This window comes from Varanus komodoensis, unplaced genomic scaffold (assembly GCF_004798865.1).
Source record: "Varanus komodoensis strain SLA01 unplaced genomic scaffold, ASM479886v1 scaffold5, whole genome shotgun sequence".
Lineage (NCBI taxonomy): Eukaryota > Metazoa > Chordata > Lepidosauria > Squamata > Varanidae > Varanus > Varanus komodoensis.
The window spans coordinates 43,870,138-43,898,044 of NW_025336087.1; the positions used below are offsets into that span (position 1 = coordinate 43,870,138).

General features: G+C 41.4%; 1 protein-coding gene and 1 long non-coding RNA gene across 3 annotated transcripts in view; one reads left to right on the forward strand and one right to left on the reverse strand.

The window, feature by feature from the left end:
- The first annotated feature begins 2,496 nt into the window (after positions 1-2,496).
- Positions 2,497-27,907, forward strand: part of SLC28A3 (solute carrier family 28 member 3) — a 66,701-nt gene continuing 41,290 nt past the window's right edge. The window contains exons 1-6 of the mRNA XM_044446897.1: positions 2,497-2,601; positions 14,759-14,839; positions 16,387-16,469; positions 18,660-18,751; positions 23,241-23,430; positions 24,137-24,281. Of these exons, the coding sequence (XP_044302832.1) occupies positions 2,548-2,601; positions 14,759-14,839; positions 16,387-16,469; positions 18,660-18,751; positions 23,241-23,430; positions 24,137-24,281 (645 nt within the window). The 5' untranslated portion in view covers positions 2,497-2,547. The remainder of the gene's footprint in view (positions 2,602-14,758; positions 14,840-16,386; positions 16,470-18,659; positions 18,752-23,240; positions 23,431-24,136; positions 24,282-27,907) is intronic.
- Positions 21,825-27,872, reverse strand: LOC123031673. Of its 2 annotated transcripts, none has more exons than XR_006416355.1 (5): positions 27,675-27,872; positions 27,483-27,584; positions 25,586-25,648; positions 22,606-22,719; positions 21,825-22,273 (listed from the first exon to the last, which is right to left on the reverse strand). It is a non-coding gene; the product is annotated as an uncharacterized LOC123031673 (long non-coding RNA). The 2 variants fall into 2 exon arrangements; XR_006416357.1 differs by having other exon boundaries at positions 22,606-22,751.

Consider the following 27,907-nt stretch of genomic DNA (forward strand, 5'->3'; position numbering starts at 1 on the left):
TTAAAAAAAACTTGATGTGGTGAATTTTTCACACCAGCCTAGCAGTTTTCAAAAACTGGACTGAAATTGGACAGTTTCCAGTCCTCTGGTATGCAGGCCAAGCACAGAGGAATGTTGCGTAATTTTGTTAGCCATTTACAGTGTTCTAAGAGTTCTTGGATTGTTTTACTATGCTGCCTCTTCATTACAAACATTGTTAACTTAAGCTACCATCCCTTCTTTACATAAAAAGGTGCTTGCTTCATGCTTAATATTCCATGTCCCCCACAGATTCATTTTGTAACATATTTAGTGTGAGTCTGTGAAATAGCAACAGACAGAATCACACACACAGCTTTGTAGCAGCATAATGTGCATTTTGAGTCAGTCCTAACTGCTGTGGGTTGCTGGTTCTAAAAACAAGTTATGTTCTGTAACTTTTCTGGTAGACTTTTTTTCTTGATCACATAGACACAGTTTTTGACAAGCATTTGACCTTGACATGACTCTGGAGTTATCAGGAATATTTACATGCTCCAAAGCATTCATTATTTCTAAATAATAACCATTATTATTTCCCAGAAAATGACTACATGATACAAACCAAACAGCAAGAACATTATATGTATTCATGAAATCAAGAGAACTTCCTTGTTGTTACTGTATTTCACTGATGGATGGATGAAAATTTAATTGGTTTAACAAGAACTGAACACAGTTACGAGTGCCACCTGCAAATCTATCCGCTTCTTTGTTTCTGAAATGATTTGTGGAACAAAAAATGAATGTGTTTAAAAGTTGTATACATTTGAAAAATAGTTTAAATGTTTAAAATACACACAAACATGCTTTAATCAATGGAACAAAATGTATACATTAAAATGTGCAGAATTATTACCTACATTTGAAATAAGCATAAAAAATATGCACAAATTTTTACATGGAAAGAAAAACACCAAAGCTTGCAAACTGATATTGATAGAATGAGTTTCAAAGTGAAATCTGGAAAACTCATGTTTTGCTGATTTGAACATCCCTCGTTTCACTGTGACTTGATTCACATGTAACAACCACCCAGGATACTGGTAGAGTATGGATTGTTGTTGAAGCATGATTGTTGTTGTAAATAAACAAGCATGGGTTTGTTTATTTACATATTTTCTTCCTTATTTCTATAGCACCCAAGAGAGGGAGTTCTCTGGGGGTAAGCAACAGCAATAAAGACAATAAAACACAATATAGAATAAAACAACAATAAAGCATCATAAATTCACATTAAACAATTTAAAACACATTTTGTTGTTGGAGCCTGTGTTGTTACATGCAAACTCTGCACTATGGTTTCACCATGGCTTCTTAACCACAAACAAGCTAGAGTTCACCAGACACCATGGGTTCTGTTTTTGGATTGTTTAACAACCCATGGTTAAACCATAGTACAGTACATGATGGCACCCTACAATCAACAACCTATGATTCAATGACAACTGATACTCAAGCTACATTCCAGAGTGCATTTATGTGCAAATCTAGCCTGTATGTGAATAGTTGTCACAAAATGTTAGGCCTCATAGAGATGAGAGGAGTATAGAATGTGTCTAAACTTATCCTTGAAGTATTAATGAGCGGAAGTTGCTATGTGCAAAGTCATCAAATACCTCATGAGACTTGTTTGTCTCTAGTAGCCCTGCCTTGTATCAAATATTACTTCTGTTTTTGCATATGTCCAAGGATCCATGATCTAGGACAGGGAAGGTCAGAGTTCAGTCTTGCAGAATCTACTTTGTTTCTTGAAGAACCCTGAGCTTCACTAATTAGAGTTGGGTACAAAAATGCATATTTAAAATTAAAAGCTTTCAAGACCAGGAATTTGTTTTCAGTGTCAGAACTAAACTGAGCTCATAGGCCTTCCACTAAAAAATCCACTCCTGGTTTCCCCAAAGCTTTTTTTTCATTACAACGAAATAATATGGGCTCCAGAAAGGTATTTTCATATTGTTACTAGCATTGGAAGTCAGACAATCTTTACCAATCTACTGGAAGTTACCCAAACATCTACCATCTTTCCACCCTTATCTTAGACAACTCCCAGATCAAAACCTAGGACTTCATGTTTATATAACATTTAGCAACTATTGTCTCTTTCCATTCAAATGTAGCAACATCAAAATATGAAAACAAGCAACTCCCAAAGCTCCAGAAAAGCAAGGATCTACCTGCTTGGCTATAGGAGGAGTAATGATTGAACAAGCACAATGTCTTCCAGATGGCTCACACCCATGTGTTAATCATCTTCTTTTTCAAATTTCACAAGATTGGATTTTTTTACACTAGTTTCCCTGTGAGTGTGCTCCATCAAGACACAGGAAGGTGGAGCAATCAATTCAATGCAAGAGCTGTGGGAGGGGTTACATGCCAGTAACCTACAAGTAATCCATCCGCAGAAAGACTAAACACACAGTTTAAGTGGACGTTGTCACTGATTGCCTACGAGCACAGCCAGTTTGAAAAGCAGCTCCCTTTTCTTTTGTTTTAAATCAAGCCTGTGTTTTGGCTAAACCTATAGCTATGCCAGAGGTTAATGGCACTTTTGCCAGTAGCTACAACAACCCTGCATTTCAGGTAAGCATAAACAGTTTTTATTCTTTTTATGGAAGAGTATAATGCCATGGAATTGTGTTGAGGAAGAGAGATTTTCTTTTGTCCACAAGTGCTTATATGCCTGCCAAGGTATATACCTTGATACACCTTGCCAATGCAAAGTGCTCTTGCCTAAAAGACTGGACACAGTTGTGAAGTGGTGAACAGAAGCTCTATTTACTGCCTTCCTGTTGTCATGTATTGTATCCATAAGGCAATCCTTTGTTTTAACTTAGGGCATTTCTTAGTTATGCTCAAAGACTTTATAAACACAGTGCTTCCTGGTATTATTGTGTCCAGCATCTTAGACTGCTATTGTGTTGAGTGAATAACAATAAGTGTGACTGTAATATTGGTTTTATGCCTACTTTGGTTGTAACAAAGTAGGTTTGTGACTACTTTAGTTTGTCAACAAGTTGGTAAGCATCTGCTCCTAATAAAATGCACCAGCACTATCAGTATGATTTTACAAAATAGTTCTTATTTGCCTATGTAAATACTCTGTGAGGGTGTTTGATAATCAGGGGCTGAAACTCAGCTATGGTGACTGATTGTCCTATTAACTTGACATAGTCCTCTATTCTGGAAAGCTGGCAAAGGACAACCCTCTGCTTGACAGTGTCCTGTCTGATGAGCTGTCCAGTCCATCCTTTCCTCCCATGCCACAGTCTCAACAAAAATCTGTCATTGTCATCCCACCCCCACCGCCAAATAATTGACTAGGGAAGAAAGGTCCTTTAGGCTTAATAAGTGTTCCTACCATCCTATGAGTGTCTACACGCATGTTCTCCAACATCAACTAGGAACCCTTCAGCCACGGTGAGTGTGTAGGCCAGTTCTTCATCCTTGACTGGCATATATTAGTGAATGTCAATTTTAAGTGAGCTGGACTGGTGCCAAAGTTCAGAGATTTCAAGCATGACAAAGCTGAGCGTCATGCCATTCCCTAAACCACTGTATGTGCCAGACCCACCCATTGCTGCTGTTACTGGCTCATGTTACCTCAGAAACAGACATGTTTTGCTGGTGGGTGACAGATGATTTCCTAAAGCTGAGGGAGTACTCCATTCTGCGCCAGCCAGCCACCATCTTAAAATACCCCAAACTTCTCTAGATTGTTATGGTAATCGTTGGGCTGGGTGTTGCATTTGGGGTATTTTAAGATGGTTGCTGTTCAGCGTGGAGCCAAGTGGCAGCAGCTGGTTCCCTGGCCATGGAACACTGTGTGAGGAAACGCGGGATTGCTCCTTCATCGCTATCCTTCTGCCAGCAAGAACTACTACTTTCTTCCTTTCATGCGTGAGCAGGTCTGTTGAGCTGGATGCTGCTTTTTGCTCTGCTGTTGTGTTTGTTTTTTTAATTGTGTTATATATTTGCTTATTGCTGGTTTTTTCAAGTTTTATTAGTAATCTTCATGCCATTTTTGGTAGAAAAGTAGCATACACATTATAAAAAAATAAAGGACCGATTTGGCTCCCCTTCAGTGGGGTCACTGCCCACAAGGTGCGTACAATTAGAGAAGGGCCCTTTTAAGATGGGAACCCATGGCCAACCCTTGATGCCATGCCTGTGTATTATTGACATTTTATGTATTAAATATTCAGCCTCCTACAACTGAATATTGAGAAGTCAGGGTGGCAGCAGCTGTGGCAGCCTTCCCATGCACACAAGCATCCTCCTTGGTATCATGCCATAAAGCTGGAGGCTGTGATCTAGCCGGTCATGGTGGTCTCCCAGTTGTCCATCTTTAGAATACAATCTGTTCTTTTTTGTTTAGTTTTTAGAAAGGCCTGAAATAAGGGAATCAAAAAATAAAAATATGGAAAAATATTCATAGCAAGTCAATCTGAGTTAGTGAAATTATAGTAAATGAGCTCACCTCCAGCATGCACGTGTGCAGACACATGCACACACATCATTTAAAACAAACTACCACCACAGAGCAACCCCGGGAGATGGGATAATGCCATCCTGATGATTTAAGTGGAGAAGATGTGCTTTAGAATTAGTACAGTGGCAGGTTTTGTTTACTTGCTCCCTTTATCACTTGAAAGCAACTATGGAGAGCATCCATTTTGACTGGAGCAGTAACAAAGGGGAATAAATATTTATCCCCTCTCCCCACATCATTCCAGCCTAAATCACATTCCCCAAACCTACTAACCCTAGAACAGAAAAAATGCAAGCCACTGGATCTTGCCTGCCTTTTTCCAGTGTACAGCTAATAGGAGCTTGCAAGGAGAATGAGAACAGCTTATGAAGACAAGGGCAGGAAAGTGAAGTACTGCATCCACCTGTGCTACTTGTCAACATTGTAGCCCCTGTCATACAGCTACTTTAGAATGGAAACTGGGGAGGACCCTGCAAAAGCCTTTCACGGATCTCCTTGTGTGGTTGGCTCTGGTTTTACATTTCAGTTCTCAGAGGTAAACAGTTTAATGATTAAACTTACACAAAGAAGATCAATCAGAGCTAAAGTAAATCTGTTTCAGTTAATTTATTGCAGAAAGTAAATAAGAGAAATCCAAGCACAAACCAATAGCCCACAAATCTGCATCTACTTCCTAATGATTAAAAGATCATTCCAACAGTTTCCTGCAGACCTTCTAGGGCTCAACATTAACACACATCAGAAGGAACAGGTACACAGAAAGCTCCAGGCAAAGTTTACCAAAGTTCTGGAAATAGCAAAACAAACAAACAAACAAACTAAAAGGAAGCCCTTTCCCACAAGCAGCCCATATGCATTTGGTTTCATGACCTGCATATTTAAAACTATGACATTATTTAGCATGTTGTTACCATAAATTCCCTTAATATACATGCAGATGATTTGTCCTCTTTCTCAGTATGCCTTCTAGACTTTTAGCTCATCCACAAAGTCAAGAGTATATCACACTGGTTGATATTCAAAGTGTTGCCAAGTTTTGAAATTATCCTTATAGCTGCCCCTTTAACAGTAGGTTGAGCAGAAAACTTACTGAAAGAAGTAACAATTGTCCAGTTGGTTGTTGTTAATAGAAATGCATGAATAAAGCAGACTGAATCCAAAAAGAGCTTGGTAATCTTACTGGCTTATAAGCCAGTAGTCCTCTGGCTAAGCACCCAAGTAGCAACTCAGACCAGGCTTCTAACAGAATTAAACCACCACCACCACCACCACCACAGAAGACAGTGAGTATGCTAGCATTTTTATAGAAATGAAACACAGGCTGAAAGAAATGTATCTGGCTCTTCTTGGCTGTTAAGCAACATCCCCTCCTTGGGATTTCTGTTCTTACACCCATGGCTCTCTGCATCCAATGCTGTACCTAAGCCTGGCACCCAAAGTGACCCCTGTCACCACTGCCACTAACTGCTTAAAAAAACCAAGAACGATTATCTTGATTATCCTTTGCTTGCCCCTTCTTTGGTATGATTCCCACCATTGTTATTCTAACAATTGCTTTATGGCTAGTTGCTAGCCTTAAGGTCCAACACAGTTTAAGTGTTTCTTTTGTCACCATGTCATTATGACAATACAGGTTTGCAGACTACTGAAGTGCTGTTTTTAATCCTGCAACACAGACTAAAATTCTTATTCTTATTATTGCATTACATTTCTATACTACCCATAGTCAAAGCTCTTTGATTGGTTCACAACATGGTGGAATGAGTTCACACTGCTCTCAACCATGCACTTTCATGCTGTTCCCAAGTCTCCAAAAACACATGGTGATAGAAACACATTACTTTCCCACAAAGCTGTGTGGAAAATTGGACTAAAGATTTGAAGAGTATCAGATTAGAATCAGAAACTTTCCTGGTTCAAGAGTCTGTCTACTTCACCTCTGACAGGGCTCACTGTGATGGTGCAATTGACATTATATAATTTTAATCAAAGTGATAGTATCAGTTATAATCACTCTTTCCTTACCATCAGAAGAGAAAAATATCCAAAGCATGCAGAGAGTTCTTTTTAAAACTTTATTGCAAGGAAGGGAACAGAAAAAAAATGGTTTCCTCCCCATTTTCCTGTTCACCTGGGCACATGTTCACATCCCCCTTTTATGCCCTGCCCCGGCCACTTCTCCCTCCTCCTTTCCCCTCATTGGCTGGGGTACCAGGAATTTACAATCTTTCCACCCATCTACTCCTCACTGCTCCAATACTGGCCCTTCTTCCCAGTTCAGACCTCCACCCACCCCCGAACTACAATAGGCTCATTTTGTTCTGCCAAGCTTGTCAATAAACAATCAGGGAGTATTTGGCCCTCCTGCCTACGTGCCTGTTTTCCCACACTTTGTGCTACCTGATTTTAGTCCCTCCCCTCCTTTAGGCCAAGTAATCTTGGATTGCTCTTTAGTCTTCATTGACATCTGTTGTGTTTGAATCCATCTTGCAGGTGTGTCCAATCACCCCACAGGCCCCTCCTTTGGTACTAAAACATAATTCAGAGTCGCCCTAATTTGTGGTGTATATACTTCCATTTGTTGCATCTCTCCAGCCAGTTTCCCTAGTGCTTGCATAGTAGCATTTTCAAGAGCTACTATTGCACAAGCCATTTGCTCCTGAAGATGTGCTAAATATACATGAATAGATACTGTAAAAGAGGCCAGTCCAATCCCTATCACCCCTCCCTTTGTTGGGATTGTTAGTTCCTTTCCCACACAGCATTCTTGAGTTACCTGTATGCAGTGCTTTTTTTGTAAAAAAAAAAAAAAAGGTGCCGGAACTCACCTTGCTGGCAGTAAGTGCGTGACCACACACACCAATCCCAAGCCAGTGCCCTCACTATCTCACTATCAGATAGCAGACACAAAAGCAGCCTGCAGGCACTATGTTAATGATGTTTGCTGCTAATCTGCTACGATTCAAAATCACTTCGTAAAATCCGCAGTTCCGGTGGGGTGCGGTGCGTTCTATGACAAAAAAAGCCCTGCCTGTATGTCTCTAGCATGCCTCTGTGAATAATGACCCTAGTGGGCATCCCTGATGTCTTGCTGCATGGCTCTCCACTCTGGATTAGCTGTAACCAAGTTGTAAAATTGCCACTGAGGCACAGGGATCACTATGTGTTTTGGCATGCAAATGAGGGCAATTGCAATGCTGTCTATCTGGCAGCTTTACCTGCCCTACCTGATCAGCAAAATAACAGCCCCAGCAGCCCCTATACAAGCCATCAGTTCCTATCCTCTTGAACCAACAGCCAATACCAGTAGAGATCTGACCTATAAGGGTCAGATCTGACCTATAAGGATCTGACCATATAAGCAACCCCCCTCTGCCAGGATTTTATCAGATTTCTTCAACAGTTCCCCCTTTTGTCATCAACCAAACAAATCAGCCAGTTCAGATACTCCTGATACTTCCTCTTTCTCAGGAAGCAGCTTCTATCCATGCAGCTCAGATGGGGATTGTCTTAGTCAAACCTCTTGAACTCTGCTCCCTTCCTTCGGCTACAAGGAACTCAATGTCAGCCAGCTCTCCCCTTTAACCTGCTCCCCTCCTTTTGTAGCACTGTTAGCCAGTCCATTCTGAGGCCTGGTTCCTTTGTTCCCTGGGCCCCTACTTTTTGACCCATTGACCTAAAGATATCATCCTCACTGGGGCTGGGACCCCCACGATGATGAATACCCTGTCTAAGGCCACCATCCCTTTTGGTCAACAGACTTGGGTTAGCCTACTTGTTCTGCCAAGCTTGTCAATAAACAATCAGGAAGTATTTGGCCCTCCTGCCTACCTGCCTGTTTTCCCACACTTTGTACTACCTGATTTTATTCCCTCCCCTCCTTTAGGCCAAGTAATCTTGTTACCTTTTCAGTCTTGCTACTCACTATCATCCTTTCACATCTATCATATCCAAGAGATATGTGCACTTACAGGTTTTCTCACCATTTTGTGAGACTTTATTTAGATAACTGTTCAACATTACGTAGCATCAACACATAATGCAGTCCAACTAGAAAGGATTTCAAGCAGAAAGTGAAGAAAGTACAGAAGGGATTAACCTTCATCTGACCTGATATTTCTACCATGTTTTACAACACTCTTGGAGCACCTTTCACTAGAAAATCATGCTACACAAAATGTACAAGTTCACCAAAGAATGTCCAGGCAAATTTTGTCTTTGTGATATAAAATCATCCACTGAGTTTTGTTTTTAGATAGACTATTTGTAAAACCTTTCTTTTCTTTCAGTCATGTGAGGACAATGTGGGGCAATCATGCACAAAAGCATGATAGGAATATTAATTACTTAAGGAGTAGTTTACCTAAAGCCATGTAGGGATTTTGGAGCAAAGGTGAGATTCCAAGTAGGGCTTTTTTCTGCTCATGAGTCTTTCTGAGTTGCTTTACTCTCTACCTTTATGACCTGTTGCTTCTTTCACTTGTGTGTCTTTCTGTATAATTCAAATTTCTTGCATAAGTGTGGGTTCATCATTCTTACAATGAAGCAAGAACCCCTGAAAAGCTTTGTAATGCAGTGCAGAACATTAAGGACAGAGCAGCAGCTGACAAACTGCATGCATCAAACAGAAATAGATTCTGGGTAGCTGTGCAGTAGCTGAGTTGTTCAATGCCAGTGGTCACAGCTGAAAGAAGCTGGATATGACTGGCCTACTGTACAATTAGGCAGAGTTAGGCAGGTGCCTCAGGCAGCAGATGATGGGTGGAGCAGATGAGCCAGCAGTGCCAGCCTCCTGTCCTTTCCCTCTGCTGGATGACAAAGCAGTGTGTACCAAATGACTCCCTCTGCATCCCTTGAGATAGTCTGCAATTTCTGGTGAGATAGAAGATGCTCCAAGGATGAACCAGATTCCATAGCCAGTCCAGTCTGCTTTTGTGGGTGGCATGCAGGGGGACAGCATTTTGTCCTTCACTTCAGGCACCTTCATGTCATGAAATCAGTGCGCTCAGGTACACCTAACCCCATGCAGAATCAGATGGCACATTACATATACCATATCTTCAGTTGCTGGGATGCTATACAGTGGTACCACGGCTCACGAACACCTCAGTTCATGACCAAATCTGGTTGCAGACAAAAATTTCTGAAAAATTTTGCCCCAGGTCACGAACTCCACATCGAGTGACAATCACAATCGCACCCATCTCCCCCCCCAGCTCGCCTGCAATTGTGCCCATCTCCCCCTCAGCTGGCCCATGATCGCACCCATCTACGGCCGCAATCATGGTCGCGCTTGTGCAGGGATGATGGGCACAATCATGGTCATGATGGAGGGGGAGATGGCCATGATTTTTGTTGTTCTTTGTCACTTTGCTTCAAATTTTTTGTGAATTTGTGTAGCTGTGATACAGAACGGATCAACCTTATCTACATTGAACCTTATGGGGAAATTTGACTTGGCTCATGACCAATTTGGGTGAAGTTCGTGAGCCAAGGTACCACTGTATTAACTTGAGACGATGTTGTTGTTGTTAGTCACGAAGTCGTGTCCGACTCATCGCGAACCCATGGACAACATTCCTCCAGGCCTTCCTGTCCTCCACCATCCCCCAGAGTCCACTTAAGCTCACACCAACTGCTTCAGTGACTCCATCTAGCCACCTCCTCCTCTGCTGTCCCCTTCTTCTATTTTTCCCAGCATTAACTTGAGACATAAAGCACTATAAACTATTATTTCTCAACTTCCCTAAGACTCTGCTACTATACCATCTTTTTAGAAAGAAGAAATGAGAATCAGTATGATCCTAAACAATTCCTGTCCTGTTCCTCCAGGCTATCATGGGACATATACCTTTAAAATGGGGAATTTCTGAAGAACAGAGCACCTAATTTTTAGGGCCTCCCCCATTACTTAAAGTATCACACTGTGGGGGTGGATAACCATCGGGTCCCTGATGAAGATCACTGGGTGAAGAGCTTCTTAGAGCTAACATCTTAGGAACTAATCATTTATATGTTTGCTGAAACCAGTCATTTTAACAAACCAGCTAAAAGTGGGCTGGATGAAACAACTATGAAATGGATCCACAGCTGGCTACAGAATCAAACTCAGAGAGTGCTCATCAATGGCACTTTCCCAAACTGGTGAGCGGTAACAAGTGGAGTATCACAGGGTTTAGTCCTGGGCCCAATGGATGAGGAAATGCAGGGAACTATGATCAGATTTGCAGATTCAAGTGATGTTGACCGGTTGGAGCACTGGACTGAAAACAAGAGTGAAATGCAGAAGGGAGAAATGCCAAGTTCTGCACCCAGGAAAAAGAAACCAAATGCAAAGATGGACAATATTTGGCTCAACAACACTGCAAGTGAGAAGGATCTTGGAATTGTTTTAGATCACAAGCTGAATATGAGTCAGTAAAGTGATGTGGCAGCAAAAAAAAAAAAGGGGGGGGCAAATGCTATCTTAGGCTGAAATAATAGAAGCATCACTTCCAAATCCCATGAAGTACTAGTTCCCCTTTATTCCGCACTGGTTAGGCCTCATCTGGAGTACTGTTTCCAGTTCTGGACACCACAGTTTAAGAAGGATGCAGACAAACTGGAAAGAGTTCAGAGGAAGGCAACAAGGATGATCTAAGGACTGGAAACAAGGAGAGGTTAAAAGAACTGGGCATGTTTAGTCTTAGGAAGAGAAAACTTGAGAGTAGACGTGATAGCACTCTTCAAGTACTTAAAATGCTGTCACAAAGAGGAAGACCAGGATCTCTTCTCAATCATCTCAGAGTACCAGGACATGGAATAATGGGCTCAAGTTATAGAAAGCCAGATTCCCGCTAGACAGCAGGAACCATTTCTTATTTATTTATTTATTTATTTATTAAAACATTTTTATGCCGCCCCATTCGCCGAAGCCTCAGGGCGGCTTACAACAATAAGTTAAAAAATCATTATAATATTAAATTAAAAAATATAAACATTAGGTTAAAAATACAAAAATCCCAATATAAAATAAGCCGCCCTGGCCAGATAAAATCCAATAATATTAACAGTTAAAATGCCGCTTAAATAAAAAGGTCTTCGCCTGGCGCCGAAAAACAAATAACGACGGCGCCAGGCGGACCTCTCTGGGGAGCATATTCCATAACTTAGGCGCCACCGCAGAGAAAGCCCTCCTCCGAGTACCCACCCTCCTAATTTCTTTCACGGAGGGTTCCTGGAGAAGGGCCTCTCCCGCCGATCTCAAGGGGCGGCCGGGCATATATGGATGTAAGCGCTCCTTCAGGTAACCAGGACCCAAGCCGTTTAGGGCTTTATAGGTCATCACCAACACCTTGAATTGGGCCCGGACTTCAATGGGAAGCCAGAGAAGCTGACGGAGAACATTCTTGACTGTTAGAGAAGTGCAACGATAGAACCAATTTCCTAGGGAGGTTGTGGGCTCTCCCATACTAGAGGCATTCACATTACAACTGGAAAGCCATCTGAGAAGGATGGTTTTACTTGGGAGTCCTGCACTGAGCAGGGGGTTGGATCCGATGGCCCTCTGGCCTCTTTGAATTCCACTATTCTATGACTCTATGATATAAAAAGTTGGAGGAAAGATTAATTACAAATCTCTGGCAGAATGTGAGGGAAATGAAGAATTGAAGATATTTTCCCAGCACCCATTGTGCTTCCTATCCCTCTACACTATCAAAACTATGTTCAGTTTTCCTTATCTTCTATTCCTTTTCTCTCCCACCCAACTGTTCTTCACTTTCTTCATTTTTCTTTTACTTTTAATATAATGCCATAATAGACATAATAGACAAGCCTATAAGCTGCTGTGTTTGGCCAAAATAACAGGAAAGGACAGCAATTTGCATATGTCAATCTATTTCTATACTCGCAAATTTAGAAATAATTTATATAATCTCATTAGAAATACCATACATCTTATTGTAACATGGAGGACTGTGACAGGTGACCTATGTACTTGCATGGCCTCTTGCCCAGGTCCACTGGGCTGATGAGTGACTGTCATTTACTTTCCACTAGCATTGGACAAGAGAGCCCTTCAAAAAGAGGCTTTTGTACAGTTACAGCTTCATCCTATGCAGGAAGTTCTGATGTAAGTGTAAAAAGTGAGACATGTCTCAGCTAAGGCTTACCTTACCTTTTGCTTTAGTGTAAGTGCACTATGGAATCACTGCAACATAGTTTGACATGCATGTAAACATACACACACAGCTAAGACTATCTCAGCAAAAATGATGGTGCTGCTAGCAAGCAGTAGTCCTGAGTTGCAAATGAATGTTTCATTTTCCTGCATCTGGTCTTGGATGTGTGATGGAGGAAACAGTTCACCAACTTGCCACTCCTGCTCAGTTGTTCATCCCTGGTCACAGGAAGTCTCTGTGTTCCCCACTGTTGTAGCCCAGAAAGCATCATTTGCAGCTTTAGGTCACACCCTGAGCTTTTGAAGGTGTTGATTCAGTGTGCTTGGGAAATAATATGGTCACAGACTCCAACCCCACCCTCTGTACATTCAACAGAATCTTAGTAGAGAGACAAAAGTGCACCAGGAAACCTTTCTATGGACTTTCTAACAAGCACACAGGTCAGGAGTGCAGTCTGTTGCCACAAAACAGCCTTTGTTTTACCTGAATGCACATCCGATGAACAAGTGGCTTGCAACACAATCCTGTACAAGTCAGTAGAGAGGTAGCCTAGAGAAGTAAGATCCATTCAGCTCAGAGGGCCTTCTTCCAGGTCAGTTGACACTGGTGCAGGCTTTGAATGGGAATTAGGAAATTAATGTGATGGTGTCCCCCTGCTTTGACCTTGGCTCACTATTGGATTGGGGCTCTTCCAAATTTTTGGAATTCCATTTCAGTGCCAGAATTGTAATTTTTAAGCACCCATGAAAAGGTTCCTAAGGAAATAGATATAAATACAATATTTTAAAAACTACCTACTTTCTAGTGTGCATTTTCTCATATCTATCCACAGCTGTTGCAAATCAGTTGTAACTGAAGAGGAACTACTGCTTTTGGATGTGGGTGTAGGGTGCCAATTAAGTCAAGATTTTTTTTTTAGGGACTGGTAATTTAGACTGAAAATTAGTTGGCTTAGTTTGGCTTCTTTGAAAGTAAATCACTTCCTTGAAATGTAAGTAAATCCTAGAAATCCTGAATTTGCATATATAGATCTGTATTAACAGTCAAGAAAGGGGACAAGAAAAGGCCAGGCTAGTTTTTGCATGGTCAGTAGGTACTCTTGCTTTAACAACCCAACACTTGTTATGGCCTGCAAGTAAGACATTGAGCAAGGTCATTTGGGCCACTGCAGAAGTGATTTGGGTTAGGCTTGAATTCTGTGGATGCTTCCTGCTAACATTGCTTCATCTTTCAATTGCTTCTCATGCTTCCTGTTATGCTAGCTTCTAAACTGGACTCACTGCCTTTTTCAGGCAGCCAGTATGGCATGATGGCTCATGAGTAGCACGGATGGGATTCTGTGCACAGCCCTTGCCATACTGCATGAGGGCATTTGAAGAATGAAATAACAGAGCATGGGCCTGTAGGCTGTATTCCAACCTTCAAATGAGCATGAAGGGCAGGGGTCCTCAAACTTTTTCACCAGGGGGCCAGCTGAAAGGTGCCAGTGCTGGGCACGGGCCGGAAAGGTGGTGTTGGTGGGATGTGCAGGCCGGCACAGGCGTGGGGGTGGGGTGCGTGGGTGCTGAGGCGGGGGGCAGGGCACATGGGCGCAGTGAGGCATGGGCAAGTGCGCATGGCAAGGGGAGGTGAGGCAGGGTGGGGGCGGGCACGCACCACGATGCAGCGGCAGGCGTGCGATGTAGCAGCTTGCTCGCTTGGAGATCGTTTTCTCCGAATGAGTCCAAAACGATCTCCTCGTGAGCAAGCCACCACCTCCCCACATGGGGGCGGGTGGGTGAGGTGGGTGTGCACGCAGTGCATTGAAAACCTCTGAGGTGGGCCGGATAAATGGCCATGGCAGGCTGGATCTGCCCCACAGGCTGTAGTTTGACCCATGGTTAGACCAGGGGCTTCTGCTGAGAAACTGCACCAGCTTTCTCCACCCATATTTACTTGAAACAGACTGAATGTCTGAGAAGAGCTTTGTTGGTCTTTCAGTGTGATTCCTTCTTACTGAAGTGGTGTAGATGTTACTCCTGTTCTTGCTCAATGCGTTGGTCAGGGTCTTCACATTTGAACCATCTTTCACTATTGTGCCTTTCAGGAGGATTATGGAAGTGACAGTTTGAACAAGGAAAATGACACTGCTTTTAGGAACAGGAACCCAGAAAGAGGCGGTAACCACGTAAGAGATTTGTCTTTCATAAGCACTTAACTGGAACCAGAATCAACCTAAGGGTCAACTTACACTTGACTTTAAATGTGTGATCCTATCAAAATATATCAGTCAGAATGTGGGGACAAAGCAAGTTAGGGTTCATGACACACAAGCTGGATGCTTCACCTTGTCCCTTGCCCCATAATCCTGACCAAGATTACTCCTACAGACAGCTATTTTCAGCAGGATTTCATGTCTTTAGCCCTGTTGTGTTTGATATCTAACTACTAAATTAAGGGTAGGGGCAATCAGATTGGGGTGTGGGGGAAAGAGGTTTTGCTCCAGCTGGGGTCCCAATCCAAGCTGATATTCCTCACACTGGTTTGTGGTTTTGTGTGTATGTATGTAAAACCGAACACAAAGCACATTAAAAGATATGGATAATGTCACATCTAGTGTGACCCAGTGATATGCTCTCGTTTGCTCTTGCTCTCTCACTCATACAAACATTGACAAACTACATATTGTGCTAATTGCCTGGAATGCAGCAGAGGGTGAGCGGCCTTTTTACTCTCAAATAAGCATAGACAGCCCTAATTCGGATCCAGACTATGTCATTCTGGATGAAGTAAGTTAGAACTTTTTCCATTCACACCTCACCACTAGCCAGGTTGTTTTAATCCCTTGCAAGGGGGAGGAGAATTTCAAGGTGGAAGAAGTGGGGAAAATGTTTAATCCTCTCCTCCCAGAGTGCCATGCTTTCAGGTTGACTTGGGGATGTACACACTTAGATGAGAGTAAAAGTCAGACAAGTCTCAATTAAGGCTTATAATGCCTTTTGCTTCAGGGTAAGTGCACTATGCAATCACTGCAACACAGTTTGGCATGCATGTAAATGTACACACACAGCTAAGATTATCTCAGCAAAAATGATGGAGCTGCTAGCAAGCAGTAGTTCTGTGTTGCAGAGGAGCCAGCTGCAAATGAAAGTTCATTTTCCTGTATCTGGTCTCCGATGTGTTATGTAAGAAACAGCTGTCAGCAAGAGGCAAAGGCAGAAAGGAGCTGAAATAGTTAAACCTTCAATGCCATTGCAACAGGGAAACCCACTCTGCAATCTATGTTGCAAAGTGCACAATTACAGCTTCTTCCCCTTCGGGAAGTTTTGATGTAAGAAGTTAGTGACTCTCCAGTTGTGCTGTTTTCTTTCATCTGCATCTTTGTTGCCAAAGGCACCAACTTGTAATCCTTGCAAATATCCAGATTGTGGTTTGGCCCCAACTAAGCCTGGGACAATCACATCTCATTTTTTTAGGTAGGAAAGAATCGACCCTTGTACCTGTCCCTTAACAGCAGTCTGGATCTGAAGCAATTAAAAAAGGGTACTATTAGTTCTGTCACCAGGAAACTTGTTGGTTTCTGCATATCAAATCTCTGGTAGAGCAGCAGGAACAGACCAAGGTGAATGTGCTTTACCAGCTGGCAATCAACAGTATGAATCTAAGTCATTAAACAATGCTGATCCCCCTCATTTGGCTCTTATGAAGATTGTTTATGATTCTTTCTCCCTCCAGTATGATACAAACATCAGTATTGAGAATGATGTTCAAATGAACACACATGACTCAGAAGAAAGAGAGAAACCTGGGCCCAAACGGTAATCATTTCATTTTGGATTTTTCAACTATCCCTTTTCTCATCAATCTAGTATTGACAATCTAGTCTTCTGCACCACAGTTCCAGAACGTCTTAGATTCCATGAGTGGCAGCTTATTTGAGAGATCACTTCTGGACCTTGAATGTGTCAGTTGTCACCACGTCCTCTGATAATCCAGAAAAGTGCATGCAGCATTGTCCCCTTTTATTTTCACAGAAAACCTTCCAAGGTAGGGTCACACTGAAACATCAACAATTTGCCCAAAGTCACTGGCCTGATTCTCATGATCACTACAGCTTAAATAAGCCACAGAGCAATGTTCAACCCACAGTGCATGCCAGACACTATTTGCATAATCACCCACATGACTTGTGTTATCTGAACCTGGGCAGGATGCCTTGGCTAAGGGAAAAAGAACATTCTAATACCCAGCAACAGTCCATAAGTTATTTGAGGGTTCACATCTGGTATTTATCTGGTACTGATATTGGGCTGCAGCAGGAGCACCTCAAACAACATCCAACTGCTGCGTGTAGTTGCCATTTAAATTGTCCACAGCACCTGGAACAAAGCTTTTCTGGAGAAACAATCCACCTGCCTAGCATTACACAGAGCACAGGGTCCATGGTTTTTCAAAGTTGCCCCAGGGCAGGCATTAGTGGTGAGGCCCACTGGCGCACCAACAGCTGCCCAAAGCTGCTAGATGATTATGTCCATCCTCACTCGAAGTCCAGGTTCAGATGACACAGTATGGTTCATCCTGGATGACTAAAACCCTAATGAGTCATGGCACTCATGGACAGGAATTGCATATCCAACTCATGGGTCACTGTGTAATGCAAATCCAACATGCTTTGGTAATGCAACTATTAAACAACCTTTGCATAACCTTGAAAACAGATGATGAATAATGCATGTGTTGTTTTGCCCTCACATAACTCATGATCCTGGATTCATACAACACAACAAACCCTGACTCAGAGGTGCATTGTCATCATGGCAGCTGCACACATCATGCCTCACTTGGATTAAACAACCAATGATGGGCTCTGTATTATACAAACAGCCAATAAAACTGAATATCCAATACTCAAATTGACCTTGACCAGTTTTCAGTATATGCTTGACCACTGTATATCTCCTTTGGAACTCAGATAAACACATTCAATAGCTACAACTGTTGCAAATATTATTATATTTTAAGTCACTTTCTAACTTCATCATCACTACTCTAGCTGTAAGTAAAGCAATATCAATAATTATTCTAATCATTCTAATTTGAGAGAGTGGGTTCTCAAAGATACAGATGACTAATACTTTGTACTGATTTGCAGTATTTATCAGCTACAAAATTATGGAACTGTTCCACAAAATTAAATATGACTACTACAGGGGAAAAAAACTTAGCAAATTGAAGTCAACATGAGTAAGATACCTAAATAATGCCATTAATGCTTCTAAATTTTCCCTGAAGTTTTCTTCAATTAATTTATATATGGTGAAGGTTGCCAATGGAGTGAGTCATGATTTAACAAGCTCCTGAACTTAAATAAGTTTAATTGCTTTTCTATTTTAGCTTTACTATCATACTTTGTTGAGAAAATCAACAACATACAAGCCTTCTGGGCTCTGCTCCAGATTTTCCTCTGGCTTATAGCCTGATCCAGAAGTGAAGTGAAGTGAAACAGAATGACTAAGGCCTGCCAATTTACCAAAAGATGTGGCATGGTTTACTATACTGCATTTAAGAGCAACATAATATGCAGGAACTACCATGTGAAGCTTCTCCTAGCATGGGTATAACAATTATTTTTGCTAATGTGTGTAAGTCAGGTGGCTGTTAAAGGCCCAGCAGCATGTGCCACCAGAATTCAATACCCTCCCTCTGATTTGAACAGCTTTGGGCTCACTCATTACAAGCTGAAGTCCAAGTACTCCAATACGTTTTGTAGGAAGTTATGAGGCATTTTAATTTCACACAGGATATAAAAGATGGAAATATAAAGAGGACTGGACAATGCCTATTATGCTAGAATGCTATTATACTGATAGAATCAGATTCCTGCAAACTACTATATGTAAACTATTAACTTTGGCATGTTGTCTTTCTTGTTTACAAGTTCAGCATTGGTTGTTTTAAAATTCATAATTTGTCAGTATTCAGTTTTCCCTTTGCTTTTGTCATTCTAGATATCTCAAAAAGAAGTATGATATGGTCGGTCACTATTGCAGGAAACATAAAACCAGCATCCGATATGTGATGTATGGCATTCTAATAACAGGTATTGTTGGACAGCATGAACCCTGGAGGCAGGGCTAGGAAAAGGCACAACATCAGGGCTGAGCTCCTTTGGACACACAGAGCCCCTTTACCTGATCCATCACAGTCATTGTTCAAAGGCAATTAGATTATCCAGAATCAAGCAGGAAAATATTTTCTTGGCACTAAGATTTCCCATGCAAGAGAAAGTTAAAGGCAGAAGAATAGGAAGACCAAATAGGAGATAATTGACTCCAAAAAGGAAGTACAGCCTTGAATTTAGAACAGCTAAGCAGTGATATCATGGATAGGGCATTTTGGAGTACTTCCATTCGTAGTGTTGCCATAAGTCGGAGAAGACTTTATGGGACATAAAAACAACAGGATATCCAACCTGGGTTCCTCCAGACATAGGAGGCTGTATCTAGTCCAGTGTAATCCCTCCAAGCAGCTTGTGTAAAAGTCACTTAGAGAGTGTGCCTGCAACTATGCATTACTGTTCACACAAGTGCAGTAATGTGTAGTTCTTGCAACAGTGATACAGCAAAGCCTCAGGCATCATGAAATCCTCTAAATTAAGCTGGAAGTGATTAGAATTTCTCTTGCAATCTTTCAGAACTATCTTTGTCACTGTTCTGTTCATTATCCAAAGGTAAATTTAAAGAGGGGTAATTTTTCTAAACATAGAACATAGGAAGCTCTGGGCCAGAATTCTTCAAATTCCTATTGGGGAAGTTGCATTCAGGGAGAAGGGATATAAGCTTCTCTCACACACACACTTTTGATCCTGAAATTTCACCCCACCCCGCACCTCCAGGAAGTTAGGAAAAGGAAAAAAAGATTTTTCCCTTTCTCCCCCTCCCCTCTTTTTTTTCAACCTGCTGAGGAGGTGGAGATTCAGGATAAAAACAGGGAAAGGAATGCTTAAATTCTCCCCTTTCTGGAGCACCATAGTTACAATTCTAGCTGGGACCATGCATGCTCACACTGAAGTAAAAAAGCCACTTATTCTTAACTCTGCTATGTTGATTAGAAAAGCATTTAATCTGACCTCAGAACATTGGTGCATCTACCCTAGTATAGATGGCATTGATTAGCAACAGCCTTCAGAATTTTGGGAGTTTCTCCTACCTGGAGATGATGTAGATTGAACCTGGAACCTTCTGCATGCAAAGCAGGTAAGCCAAGAATGAATCAGTAAAACAAAGACTGGGTCAAAAAAGAAAACAAAACAGATGTGCTCTTATAAAGGCAGCAGGCATCCCTCACTTTATGGATCACAAGTTATTTGGAAAAGTTGCCTCTCTTATTCTGAATGCTCTGGACAAAACTTAATTGTTTATTGCATTTTCCTCATTTTAATAATTTTCCAATTATTGTCGCTCAAAATGGCTCACATCAACATAAGGGGGAAGGAGAAAGAGGAAGAGAGAGAAAAAGTCCTATCATTACAAGCTAAAATAAAAAGACACACAAGAGAAAAAGGAGTGAAGACAAAAGGAAGAGGAGAGGGAACAGTTTCTCAAAGCAGAACAAAGCAGTGAGCTATAAAGGGGCAGTTAACTGCACTTAAGGCCAGACTGATCTTAGGTTTTGTACCTTAGGGGGATTCTTTCCCTTTTTTTCTGCACTCCCAGGACAACTGTCACTGGAACCAAGCTTTGTTAGGTAGTAAGCAAGAACCAGCCATCAAGTTAATGAGCCCACTAATCAGGAATTGAGCGCTGCTTATTCCAAACTAGTCCACCTCCTCCCCTACCAAGTGGAATTAGTGCCACCCTCAGAGAGGTTCCTGCTGCTCAAACTGGGCATTACTTAATCTGCAGGCTTTCATCATCAGGCACCTCTCTGTCCTACAGGGTCTCCCTCTGAGCCAGAGCTGGTCTGGTTCTCAAACCTCACTGACTTTGGCATTTTCCCCTCAGAATTCCAACCCCACCTCTTCTAGTTCATACTCAAAGTCTGAAATACCTGTCTTTGAATGCTCTATTTTGGAAGAAGCAGGCCCACTCCCTACACCAGGCACATCTCACAGAAGGGCAAGTGGGAACACCTGATATAGTTCATTTGCATATAATTCATTTAAATAAATGAGAAATGCAGTGTCAAGGCTTGTAAAATAAATAAAACCACCAACATTCCAAAACAGCAATTATAGCACAACAGAAAAATTCAAACCATGCATGCAACACTCCAACCAGTGTCCTTCACATTTTGTTTGTCTTTTTAATCTGAAGACTTTGGCCATGAACACAGCATCTCTTACAGTCCTTCAGTGAAGTGCAACAGAAGATGTGGTTGAATGACATTGAGCCAGCAAGCCTCTGCCATCTTGCTGCTGTCCACCCCTTTTGTAATACCATTACTAAAATAAAGCTCACCTCTCCTGTCATGTCAGCACTGCAATTTGTAAGACAAAGTTCTTCAGATAGGCTGTTCTAGTCTGCCCTTTCCTGAATTGGCCAGGTGACTCCTCCTGCCTCAGGCTTAATGAAAGCACAAAGAACAGAGCATGACATAATCTTGCATTATCCTACAAGCTGTCACTTAAACTTACAATGCAAAAAAGTACCACATTTTGTATATTCTATTTCCCCAGGCATGACACTGAAAAGGTACCTCTGTATCATGTCATTTGCTTAAAGCTGGCTTTAGTGCACGTGTGGCTCCATTTAGAGAGCCAGCTCTCTGAAACTATCTCCCCAATCAGTTATTTTGTTGTTGGAAGGACTAGGGGATTTGTGCACAGCAGGAAAAAACAATGGCCTTACTTAATTACAAGGATCAAAGAGACTTCTTCTGTTTTATATGCCATGAAATGGAGTGAGCCAAAAATGAATCCATTTAACTCTTCATGAAAGCTCCTGACTAGAAGTCAATTCTGCCTAGAATTAGCAAACCACACAAGTGAAATAAAGATGGTTCTTCTTGCTAAGTTGTGGTTTTAACTTCCTTTCATTAAATTCTTTGTTTCTTCCAATGTTCTTTCATGTTTCAGACAAATTGACTATATTGGAATGAGTGTTCCTGTTTTGGACATTTGTCCAGGTTGTAGTATTGAAGTAGCTGGACCTAGACTGGCCAGGTTTCACTGGAATGGCTCCTGATAGGCAGTAGTGCTTGGATATCCACAGTAACCATTTTTCTCCTTCCCCCACCCCCCAAAAAAAGCAAACCAGATGTTAAATATACATTAGTTAATTACCTGCTGATTTGTCCTGTTGTGCAAAAAACACCATGCCATATTTGAGCATCCTCTCACATAATTAATATCCCACTGCCCCATCACTATCCCCAACATTTGGAGAGATGTCTTTAGAAGGAGTCTCCTGAATGCCACAGGCAGCTCCTACACAGCCAGTGTGATTTAGGAAAAGCACGTTTGATGCAACTCTTGTGAAGTCAGTCAACAATACTTATGTCTAGGCCATCAATTTCCAACTTTCTACAGGCTTTGTGTTGAATTTCCTGATTCGGGATAGGTGAGATTCCAGTTCAGTTCCGTTTTGATAAGAATTTACCAACATGCACATTTTTTTTGTATCTGAAACAAAAAATATTTGAGATTTAAAGGAATATCAAGTGTGGAAGAAACGGAAACTAAGGCCTAGGGTTTCATCCTTTGCTGGGTTTCAAAGGTTGGGTTTGAATCCATGCATATTCAACTATGTTCATCGTGCTAAGTTAGCACAGTCCCCTCCTTTTTCAGATAAGATGCTCAGTTTTAACCACTTGTTAGCATTCAGATATATCAGGCCCTCCCCATGCTGGAACAGCTGTAACCATTTAGGTAGTTTAGATAAGATAAATATTTCATTTTTGTTCATTTTTACAAAAAATTAGCAGAAGTTTTCATAGGACTTTGCTGTTGTTCACCTTGCTCCAATATGATCCAGGCACTACATCATAGCATAGTTTCTCCTATATGGTTCTCTGTGTCCACCATGCCAGTTGCATTCCTGCTGTAGTTATTTTTCCAGGTCCGCCTCTCTGATAAGAAGGAATTTCAAAAGTACATATATCTATGAAAAAATTCAACATGTAAGCCAATAAACTGTTGAATGCTCTTGTTTAGAAAACATGGAGAGACCTCTGCTGGTGGTCCTAGCTTTCATTTCATTAATGTTAAGCATCATTTGTTGTTCACTGCCCAGGGAGTTTTGGCTACTTTGGTATAAAAATAATTAAGTAATGATACCAGCATTACTATTTGCTTTTTTTAAGGGACTTTTCTTGGATAAGGTTGTTTCCACTCCCTTCAAAAAGTCTTATCCTCTGTTTTCTTTCTCTGCTTTCCATTAATAAGTTTGTCTTCAATAAAAGTAAGATTTTATTGGTAAGGACACCAACTTATGTAAACAGGATTGTTTGATGTACTGCTTTCCAAACAAAAGTTTGGATAAATTGTAGCAAAATATATTTGTAGACCACCCTTGGGACTTGTCTGAGGAATGAATAGTTATTCTGTGCTATGGACCTAACTGATACGCTGATGCCTGTTTCCATGACAGCTTATCTGGCAATGGTAATTGCGGCCTGTGTCTTGAACTTTCGCAGAGCTTTGGCCCTCTTCGTCCTCACTCTCCTAGCCATCTTTTTCATCTGTTGGGACTTTCTGATAGCCAAATATGAGGACAGAATCGCAGAATCCTTTTCTCCTTGTGGAAAGTTTCTGAAAACACAGTGGTTTTGGCTGAAATGGTAAATATACTATGGCTTCCTTCCTTTGCAGAGTAAGAATATGTGTTTAGCTCTTTATCATGTAGTGCTATGAATTTATTCACTAAAATAATCATCATATTTTGAAATAATGTTGCTTATTTTTCAATAAGCAAGAAATACTTAATAAACACTGAGAGTAAGAGGTATACTGTAAAATAGGTAGCTGTGTCAAACTTTGAAGCTCTTTTGTACCCTCTTTTTAGCAAATGTTTTACCTGAAGCAATTAGTACATGATAAAGTTTAACTCCATGGTATTAAAAGCATAGCATATCTTTAGTATTGGAACAGGAGCAAATCAAACCAATTTCAATACAAATGTTTCAGCCACCAAAATATATGGTTTGTCTTATTTGTATATAAATTGGGAAAAAATGCAGAGGTATGTTTAGATAGATAGGGTAATAGATAGATTATCTAGAGATGGGATGGGATTATAAATTAGTTTACTATAAAAGGTGTTTATAAAATAATTGGAAAATGTCAAACAATAGACTATTGGAAAGTGAAGACCTATCTTCGAGCAAAGAGATTTCAGTGGAATCAGGAAAGGAATACAGCTCTGCAGGTCTCGGGGTGGTCAGTATAGCCTCCAGCCCTCAAAAGTTGCCATCTGCTTGTCTTGACAAAGATCATGACTTTCTTTCCAATGTTGTTTATTGTACTGTTCAAACTCCTCTTACCCAGGGTCACATGGATTGCTCTAATAGCTGCCATTGTGTGCTGGCTTATCTTTGACACAGCCAAACAAGGAACCAAACAGCTCATTTCCTTTGGTGGGCTTGTAATGTATGTTCTTTTGATGCTGATCTTTTCTAAATACCCAACCAAAGTGAGTACTCACACATTTTTTATTTGCATGGTCAGTTTAATGTACTATTGCTCTGCACCAAACGATTATAAAGAATACCCCTCAGAAATTGGCCCTGTCTTACTGATGGGAATGGTGCATCAGAAGCACAAGAAATTCCAAAAAGTACCAGTTCTGATCATCCAGTCCCCTAACAATATTTTATTTTCTTAAACAACTGTATTGACTTTTAACCCATAATCCTGCATGCAGGAATTTTACTACCAACACAAACATGAATTGTGTTGCCCCCATCCCACCCCTACCAAGTCATAATTCCCCTAACAGGCCAATTTTATTTTACTAAAGTGAGTGCAAATCAACAAAGACTCACTGGATCCCATTATCTGTCTTGCAAACTGATGAGGTTTATAAACTGGGACAGAAAAGCAGCACTGAGGGAAAGAACCGTCAGGTAGACTACTTCAGATACTTACTATGTAAGCCATACTTAGATATTTTGATGGCTAAATGTTTCCATTTGATCAAATTGTCAACTTGCCAAAACCAACCCCAAGCCCACTTCCCTAGCCAGCTTTTGTATTTTAACAGCTTTTTCCCATCTTCTGCAGGGATTTGAACAAGGGTGGGCAACTTAGGGTGTGCCAGATATTTTGACCTGTAGGTCTCATCCACTGCAACCAGTGGAGCCAACCGTGACGGATCATGGAAGTTTTAGGCCAAAATATTTGAAGGACTACATGCTGCCCACCCCAGGAATAGAAAAATGGGGCTCATATGACCTACTTTCATGCTGAAAGAAAGAGCCATGAGCACTGTCAATGTGCCTGGTAGTTACACTCCCAGCTAACCATACTAGGAGTGTACAACATACGCCGCCTCTGTGCATTTGGAACTTGTTGGAAGGGGTTGAACAAGTACACTAATGTACAGAGGTAAAGTTTCTTCATATATATGGAGACATATAGGTACATATAGGTACGCAGGGTGGGTAGAGGCCTGTTTTCCCCTGCAGAGAAGGGCAGGAGGCATTCCAATGGAGCAAAGCTCAGGGAAGCAAGGTTCAATTTGGATGCCAGGAAGTACTTCCTCACAGTTAGGACCCCAACAGTATGGAATGGGCTTCCATGGGAGGTGGTTTAAGCCCCATCAATGAGGGTGTTGAAGGATAGGCTGAACATGCACATGGTAGACATGTCATGAGTGGAGCTGGCTGAAGATGGGGGGGTCAGGCTAGATGGCCCGAGAGGCCCCTTCTGATTTGCTCTGTTTCTATGTTTCTATTTAGTAAGATAGAAAAGAGGGCAACCCTCAACTCAACCTACCTCACGGGGTTGTTTCTGTGAGGATGAGATGAACAGGAGAACTGTGTAAGGCACCTTGAGTTCCTTAGAAGGAAAAAAAGTGGGATATAAATATAGTAAATAAACAAGTTACTTCAAGACTGGCAATGTGCTATTATCCTCTGCCATACCTGAGGCAGAGAGCTACTTTAGTGGCTGCATGACAGCTTTGGTAGTATACAAAGCTTTGTCGTCCACAGGCTAAACGTAGACAGGAGAAACCCCTGAGAGGAGGCCTCTGCTGTCCCCACAGTAGCATGTACAGGCCGAGGCAATGTCTCCCTCTTTGCCTAAAGGGAGGACTGGCCCTGAGCCTGCTGCCTGATTTTTGGCGTATCTGTTAGGCAGAGTTACTGAAATCTGAGAAGCCTCATAAGGCAGGGGGTTTGCCTGGTGAGCCTGACCAGTCAAAACAGCATTTCAGAAGGACGCAGCTTTATTCCAGGAATAATGAGAACTACATGAACATACAAGCAAAGCCGGGACACGTGCAACGCCCACCCAAACAACACAGGTTTCTAACCTTTATACTGCTGATTAAACTTTCTACTCCCCCTCGCTCTGCCCCACCCACTGTTCTGTGGCATGGCCTTGCTCCAATCTAGTCTGGCCTCAGCTAATTTCCTTGGCCCCATTCTTGCCCCGCTTGCTATTTGGGAGGGTCACCTCCTTAGTCTACACAAAGGTCAGCCACCATTGTATACAGGCAGTCCCCAAGTTATGAATGTCTGAGTTATGAACAACCTGTACTTATGAACAAACTGCCATAGAGCCTATTAATTTTTAAAAATTATGGCAAAAAGTCATCATCACCATAGATACAAAGTGAAATGGGAGTGAGGGAGGGCCTTCAAAGCAGCACCATATGGAGGGCGGGGGGATAAAAGCGAAAAAGGGTGAGAGAAAGGCCTCCAAAGCATGCTTTCCCGCCCTCCAGCATTTCCTTGCTGCAAAGAGGAGGCTTTCTAGATCTAGGGCGGCAGAAATACTGTTTTTCCGTGTTCACTGGGGTCCTGTGCCCCTAACCCCCATGAATGTGGAGGGCCAACTATACGTGATCCAACTTGCATACAAAATCGACTTACAGATGAATTTCCATTTTCTCAGGGACAGAACTCATTTGTAAACAAGGGACTACCTGTATATGATGCATAAGAGTGCCTCTGAGCCTTGAGATTTATGATTAGGTCATGTTTGTCTATCAGCAGCCACTTATAAAGGACTTTTTAAAAGGACAAAAGAGTTTTCTGTTTTACTTATGCAAATCTATATGTAGAGGTATCCATTTAGAAATAATTATTATAATTTAAAGTGAAATACAGGATAGCTCAGCACAGTGTGAAAGACTGGGGTCAGGTGATCTGTTGTCTCCCTGCCCAGTTGCCTCTACCAACACTAAGGAAACCGTTCTTGGGGTTCTTTAAATAGGAATTGCAATTGGACAGGACCACCCTTCAAATAAACAGCAATCCTCTGGCAGCCTTTCAAACAGAGGACAACAAAAGAAAAACAAATGGCTACCCAAACACATGCACAGGGCTAATTTTTATTTCACTGCCATGAAAAGCTACTAACTCTCTATATAAAGCTACTGTTAAAAGCCAGGTGGTAGTGTTATTTTTCCTCCCTTATTTCTCATCAATTGGCAATCAAGCTACTTTGGCATAACAATTCTCAGTCTAACCTGTTCTGTACTATGATGAACAATTAAACAAAAGCAAGGATAAGTGTCAAGTGGAATAACTCAAGTATAATTTAATAGCAACAGAGAAAATTAATGCAGAGTGTAACAGAACATGTAGCTTTTTAATTTTGATTTTCAAAAAGAACTGGAAGCCATAGGTTTTATTCAGGTAGCAAAACAAACCAACCAACCAACCCATGATGCTTTCTGAATTTCCAGAGATGATTAAATAATTATGTTCCCATTCTAAGCACTTCTGGAAGCTTTCTTCAGGACTGAAGGGGGAAGTGGCCAAGCCTATGAAAGAAAACAGGTTTAGGAACTTGTTAGGAAACAGCACATGAAAACTGCATGTGACAAGTGAATTTTTTTACAAAGCATTCTCACCTGCTAGTAGGAGAAATCTTGTTCAAGGTTTCAGTCAAACTTGCCATCCTTCCAGATACACTCAGACATGTTAGCTGGGAATGAAGAGTTTTGTGCACACAGTCCAACATAAGTGGAAGACACCAAGTTAGGAACAGCTGCTTTAAGTTGTAAACACTTCCCCAGAGAACAAAAACTCAGCATAGTATTGTATTTCTCCCTCTTATTTTCCTTTTCCACTTGATAGACAATGT